Source organism: Hippocampus comes, unplaced genomic scaffold (assembly GCF_001891065.2).
Source record: "Hippocampus comes isolate QL1 unplaced genomic scaffold, H_comes_QL1_v1.1 scaffold378, whole genome shotgun sequence".
Taxonomy (NCBI): Eukaryota; Metazoa; Chordata; class Actinopteri; order Syngnathiformes; family Syngnathidae; genus Hippocampus; species Hippocampus comes.
Window position 1 is genome coordinate 555,583 of NW_017806061.1, and position 5,998 is coordinate 561,580.

A 5,998-nucleotide genomic window follows, 5' to 3' on the forward strand; every position below is an offset into this window, starting at 1 on the left:
GGGGGGGGCATGAGCGACGGACGCATCGGCGGATGGACGGGTGGAGCGAACCTTGGCGTCGTCGTCGATCTTCTCGTAGTCGACGACGTTGGAAGGCGGGTCTCGCGTGGTCTGAGGGCGACCCGAGGGGAGTTTGGCGGCACGGGCGGCGGCTCGCGTTCGGCGGCGCGCAGTCGGGGGCCCACCTGAATGAGGGCGAGGAGCAGCTTGGCGAAATCCCCCGACGTGTCTCCCGCGACGTCTTTCTCCAGCTCCTTCTTAAACACTGAGGGCAAAGGCGCCGAGGGATGGGCGGCCGCGCGTCTTCCGCTTCGGTCCGGAGTGCCGGTACTCGCGTCGCCAAAGACCGAAAGAAACGGTCGGTCGCCCGCCGACGCTCGTGCACGTGCGGACGGACGAGCGTCGACGCCGACCGACCGTTTGTTTCGGCCTTTGGCGACGCCGGCTTCCGGTTTGGCGAACGCGCGCGCCGCTTTGCCCCGTCGGGACGCCCGAGCGGGAAAAGCCCCGACGGAGCCGCTCACCTTCCCGGTAGACTTTTTGGATGTCGGCCAGTTCTCGGTCGCTTCGGGAGCAGACGATCTCGATGAGCGTCTCCTCGTCGGTTCCCAGGCCCTGAGCGGGAAACAAAACAAGCCGCGGTCATTGACGCCGACCGCCGTCATGGTCACAATCGCCGCGGTCCCGCTTTGGCTCGAGGACGTGCCTTCATGGCCGCTTTGAGCTCCAGGGCGTCGTACTGGGCGGGGCTCTTCATCAAGCCCAGCATCAGGGCCTCCAGGGATCCCGACAGCGCCCCCTTCAGGGCCGTCTGCAGCTCCTGAAACGCACGCCACGGCGTCACGCGAGGCCGCGTCCCGTCCCGCCCCCGTCCCGTGAGCGCGCGCACCTTCTTGGCGAGGCGCTCGTACTCGAAGGCGATCTCCCGCCGCTGCTCGTACGACCTTCGCGTCAGAACGTCGATGATGCTTTGCTCGTCTACTCCTGAAAAGGCAAACGGCGGAATTTCCGAGACGTCGCCGAGACGCGCCGGTCGACCGCGGAGGTGCGGGCTTCCTTTTCTCCGCTCGCTCGGGAGCTCGGTGAAGCGCCGGAAACGGAGAGTCGACGGGAACGGCGGCTCCCCTCGCCCACGTGCCGGGGGTGTGGGGGCATCGCACGACCTCGATCGCTCCTTTTTGGGGGGGGACTCTCACCTCCCCGCTCGCGGCTTTCCGCACGCGCGGCGATGACAACGCGAGTGTTCGACGCTCGTCGTAACCTTTGCTCCTGAGGGCGGCGTCCAGTCGCGCGGCGTCGCCGATCGGGTCGAAGTCTCGGAAGGCGACCACGGTGGGAAAGACGGGCTCCGCCTCCTGCGGAGGACACGAGGCGGCAGCGTTTGTGCGATCGGCCCGGCGAAGGAGGACTCGCCGCCCCCTTCCTCGTGACACTCACCGCGCCGTACGACAACGTCAGCTGACCCAGGAACTCGGACACCAGCGCCATCTCGATCGGGACGACCTCAGACCTGCGCGGGGGGAGCGGACTTTCGATGCCGAGGGCCTCGGGAACCGGGCCCCGAATTCCCAAGGCCCGGTCGGCGAGCGTTTGTCGTCAAAGGGGCTCGGCCCGCGGCCCCTCCCCTCCGTGCGTTTTGGAAAAGAAAGCCGCCGAACGGTCAAGCCGTCGACGCGGCGGACGCGGCTCGCGAGGGCCTCTCGCCTCCGAGGCGCACGTCTGAGAAGAAGAGAGAGCCGCCGAACGCCGGGCCCCGCGACCGCGCTGAGCGGGCGGGGCGCGAGGCGCGCCGGCGGCCGTTTGGAACGAGGTGCCGGTCCGCTCTTCAAAAGTTGGAACGCTTCGCTTGTTTGAGACCAGCGAAAGCTGACTTGAGTACGAGTGAGACTCATTTTCCATTTTGAGGCGGGCGGGCTCGTCGCAACACGCGGTCGATCGACTGGAAAAATTGGCACTCCCGCCCCCACCCCCACCCCATCGAGGTCCAACGTGACCACGACAATAAATCCTCTGCGTGGAGGCATCGATGTGTTTGCACTCTGCTCTCGGGCGCGGCTTTGCTTTCTGGCGCCGGGCGGGCGGGGCCGCGAGAGCTGATAAGACGCAATAAAAGCGCCGCCGCCGCCGCTGCGAATGGACGCGCACGTTGACTTTGGAGCGGCGTTTCCTGCTTTGAATCGTGCGCAAGTTCAAAGTTCACCGCCAGCAGAAGAAGAAGAAGATCAAATCTTCCACCTCGTCACCCAAAGTCGTCAGAGCGAAATGAAAACGGGTCACGGTCGTCGGGGGAAGAACTCGACCCTGAGCAAAGCTTTTGTCAAATGAAAATCGGACTTCATCCGCAGACGTTTAAAGAACAAACGCAGGAAACGGAGCCGGACCCAAAAGAAAAATCCATTTGAAAAAAAATCATTTGAACAAGTTGGACCGAGGCGCGTCCTAACCCTCCGAGTAGCGACGCGGGTGTCTTCAAACGCGTCGTTTCGAGCGGGACGCGAACGCTCGAAACGACGCGTTTGGTGACACGCTTTGCGCGGATCGCCCCAAAGGCCCCAAACGCCTCGCGGAGGAAGAAAGATGAGACGAGCGCGTTGAGGGTCGGGGCGATTGGTCGCGCTCTTCCGGGTGCGCTCCGGAAGAGGGTCGGTCGGGGTGAGCGACGAGCACGCGGCCGTCAACGAGGCCGACCGGGCCCAGAATAGCCCGAGAAATCTCGGCCGCCCATCGGGGCCTGCGATGACGCGTACGTGGAGTGACAACAACAACAAAAAAAAAGAAAGCGGGCATTTCAGAACCCGCGTCCGACACATCTGAAGACGACGCTTGCGCTCCCGTTGAAAAGGATTTCTTCCCGTCTCTGTTTGTCCAAGGTGGCTTCTTACCTTCACGCGCGCACACGCTCGAGGCGAGGAGAGCTGAGGTTCGTGTGCGCGCGGCGCTCTTTTAAGGCCGCCGCCGCAGTCACGCCCACCCGCGAGTCGGGCCTCAGCCGCCCCCCCGCGTCACTACAGGCGTTGCCAAGCGGACGCGACCTGGACTTTGTGACGTCCCGCCCTGCCTGTTCGCGCGCCGTCTCTCATCGCTGTTGCCGAGCACGTCATTTGGGGGGTTTGTTCCCAGAAATCCCCGAGCGGCCCGCGCGGCAGAGACGCGAGCCTCGTCGGGCCCGCGCGGAAAGAGGCGGCCGGGAACCCAAGCCGACGAGTCGGCGGCACGACCCCGAGCGCAAAGCGTGGCCATTCTGTTTGCGAGCGGCGGGTGGCGCCGTCGGGCTCCCCCTGCAGCCGCACGCCCGTCGCTCGCGATGCAACGCGACGCTTTCAAAGGACTCCCGCGGGGTGCGAGCGCTCCTTGCCGCCGTCGCGCTCCCGTTCCTCTTAGTTTGGAGCTCGCGCCCTGCCGGGGTTTCGCCCGTTTGGGACTGAAGCCAATTTGTCAAGTCCACCCCGCCCCTCTCCCTCGCCTGCTTTTTGGGGGTCCGCCGCCACCTGGCAACGTGACAGAAAGGAGCCGACTCGGCGGAAAGTTGAGACGTGATGATTTGAATACGTGCCGGCCCTAATCGGCTTAGACGCTTCCTCCATAAATCCGGGCCGGCGCTCACGCTCGTCATCCCTTCACGTCGGCGACGCGCGCGGACGCTGCGGTTCCGGCTCCGGAGGCCACGCGGTAGGACGGCCGCTCCATCCATCGGGTGAGGGCGACCGCGCTTCGTCTCGACGCCCGGCAACGACTTTGGCCGTCCGCGCGGCGTCGGTGTGACGAGGCTTTCAAAAGTTCATTTCAGCCGGCGCTGTGAGTCGTGCGGAGGATTTTTCTCCCCAAAATAACGAGGAGTCAAACAAAAGCCTTGCGCTCCAAATGTGGAGCGCAAGGCTTTGTCAAAACAAACAAAACGGCGCCTCATCGTCGGCTTCCGCCGGTTTCTTGATCCGTGCAGTGAAGCGCCGTCGTCGCGGGTGGGACGAGAAACGTCCAGACGAGACTTCTCCCCATCCCCGCCGAACGCGACGCGAGCGTTTGCGGGAAGCCCGTGGCCGACGGAACAGCAAAAGCGGACTCGCCAGGCCGACGCGACGGAAGACGCTTTGAAACGGAAGCCGTCTTTCCGGCGCGGCTCCTTTGTTGGGACGGCGCTCGCAAAGGACAAAGGAGCGGCCTCGGCGGAGGAAAACGGGCCCGCTCTGGCAAAGCGCCCGCCCGCCGGCTTTTCGCGCTCGAGAGTCTTTGGGAGCGGCGCTTCTGCGGCGGCGCCCGGCCGCCAACTTTGCCCGATCTGCCCGGCGCGGACGGCCCGCCCGGAGCCGAAAGCCCGCTTTTCATGGCGACGTTGGGATCGCTCTTCTCAGAGCGACGGCACACTTGAAAGTTCTTCTTGAGCCCGAGTCGGGCGTGCGCTCGCTCGGGCGGCTTATTTATGAAGACGCCAAATCCATCGTGTAAGCGGCTTAGCGGCTGAAGCGAGCGCCGTGCGCCGCCCCCGTCAAAACGGGGGCTGCGTTTCCATTTGGGAAGAGCTTCGGCGTGACCGAAAGGCCGTCGCCATCGTCGGCGTCCTATTCCTCCCCCCCGAGAAGATCACATCGGTCACGTGACGGGTGGCGGCCGGAGGTGTCGAAAAAGGGCGACGCTCGCGTTTGTTGCGGAGCCCCGACGGAGGCCTCCGTTCCGACCGTGAGCCGCAGGGTGCGAGCGACCGGACTCGGACGCGCGGGACCGCCGGTCCCGCTGACCGGCTCCGCCCCCTCCCCTCTGCTCTCACTCATCTTTCAAAAGAAAAGAGAGCGAGAAGGTCACCGTGTCCACCTCGCCCTTTTCACAGGAAAAAAAGTCTTCAAGATGCTGAGCTGGCTGCTCCAAATGGTTCCGCGCCCTCCCGAGACCCACCGACCCCGTGAAGCCGACGGCGCTGAGCCGCAACCTCTGACGGTCGGGCGCCATGTGCGCGAGCGCACGAGCGCGCGTGCCCGACGACTAATTCTGCTCTGTGTGGCTTCGGACATTTTTTTCAGGAGTCTGAGGCGGGCACCCGGGACGAGTCCAAACAGGAGGCGGCGGAGGCGGAGGCGGCGTTGTCGTCAGAGAGCAGGTGGCGTTCAACTCGAATCGCGGTTCCAAGTAGTCGAGAGAGCCAACGCGGGCTTCCTGTCGCGGCAGGAAGGGCGCGAGCGAAGGTCCGGGCCCAGCCTTTCCCGCGGCCGTGGGCGAAGAGGAGGAGGAGGCCGCCGCAGAGGTTCGATTGCCCCGCCGGGCGTCGGCGCCCGCCGCGCTCCTCTCTCGGCTCGCCTGACCCGTCCGCGCGCCTGTCGTGCGTGTTTTTCAGGACGCCACGGCGCCAGGTGAGGCTCGGCCAAGTCATTGGCCGTTCCCCGGGAGGAGCAAGCTCGCCGGTTTCTCTCCCGCGAGAACCCGGAGCTCGGAAAATGGAACGGCCGCGTCCAAAGTCGGCCCCGCCCGACTCCCACGCGTTCCCGCGGCAAACGCATCTCGGCCTATTTTGCTCGCCGAGTCTTCGCAAATGTGCCGCCGACGCGGCCTCGCTTTTGGCTCGCCGCCAAGAGCGCCGTCCATCGCGCTCGCGCTTTCTCGGTCCTCCGAATCGGACTCGGGCCGCGACCGGTGACGTTTCGCCGGACGGCAAATCGAAAGGGCTTCGGTCTCATTCCATTTGGCTTCTCGTCTTTCACTCAGCCAAACGCGAGGAGGCGGAGTCGGCGCATCAGTGGGCCGCGGACGACCAGCCCCCACCGCTGAGGTGAGTCTCTCGCGCGAGCGCTCGGCGGCCGCCGCCGGGCCGCCGTTTTGGGAGACGCGGGCGCGCGGGCGGGCATCTCATCCCATTTGGCTTCTCGTCTTTCCCTCAGCCAAACGCGAGGAGGCGGAGTCGGCGCATCAGTGGGCCGCGGACGACCAGCCCCCACCGCTGAGGTGAGTCTCTCGCGCGAGCGCTCGGCGGCCGCCGCCGGGCCGCCGTTTTGGGAGACGCGGGCGCGCGGGC

The 5,998-nt window shown here is 65.7% G+C and overlaps 2 protein-coding genes across 2 annotated transcripts in view; one reads left to right on the top strand and one right to left on the bottom strand.

Annotated features, from left to right (window-relative positions):
- Positions 1-2,983, bottom strand: part of anxa2b (annexin A2b) — a 5,376-nt gene extending 2,393 nt beyond the window's left edge. Inside the window, exons 1-8 of the mRNA XM_019893182.1 lie at positions 2,883-2,983; positions 1,438-1,510; positions 1,262-1,355; positions 890-984; positions 707-820; positions 525-615; positions 186-265; positions 45-111 (exon numbers count right to left, since the gene is read on the bottom strand). Of these exons, the coding sequence (XP_019748741.1) occupies positions 45-111; positions 186-265; positions 525-615; positions 707-820; positions 890-984; positions 1,262-1,355; positions 1,438-1,488 (592 nt within the window). The 5' untranslated portion in view covers positions 1,489-1,510; positions 2,883-2,983. The remainder of the gene's footprint in view (positions 1-44; positions 112-185; positions 266-524; positions 616-706; positions 821-889; positions 985-1,261; positions 1,356-1,437; positions 1,511-2,882) is intronic.
- Positions 2,984-3,365: 382 nt separating this feature from the next.
- The window catches only part of LOC109529769 (uncharacterized protein CG45076-like), a 17,494-nt gene continuing 14,861 nt past the window's right edge, over positions 3,366-5,998 (top strand). Inside the window, exons 1-7 of the mRNA XM_019893200.1 lie at positions 3,366-3,694; positions 4,823-4,929; positions 5,013-5,089; positions 5,158-5,233; positions 5,324-5,339; positions 5,692-5,755; positions 5,865-5,928. Of these exons, the coding sequence (XP_019748759.1) occupies positions 4,840-4,929; positions 5,013-5,089; positions 5,158-5,233; positions 5,324-5,339; positions 5,692-5,755; positions 5,865-5,928 (387 nt within the window). The 5' untranslated portion in view covers positions 3,366-3,694; positions 4,823-4,839. The remainder of the gene's footprint in view (positions 3,695-4,822; positions 4,930-5,012; positions 5,090-5,157; positions 5,234-5,323; positions 5,340-5,691; positions 5,756-5,864; positions 5,929-5,998) is intronic.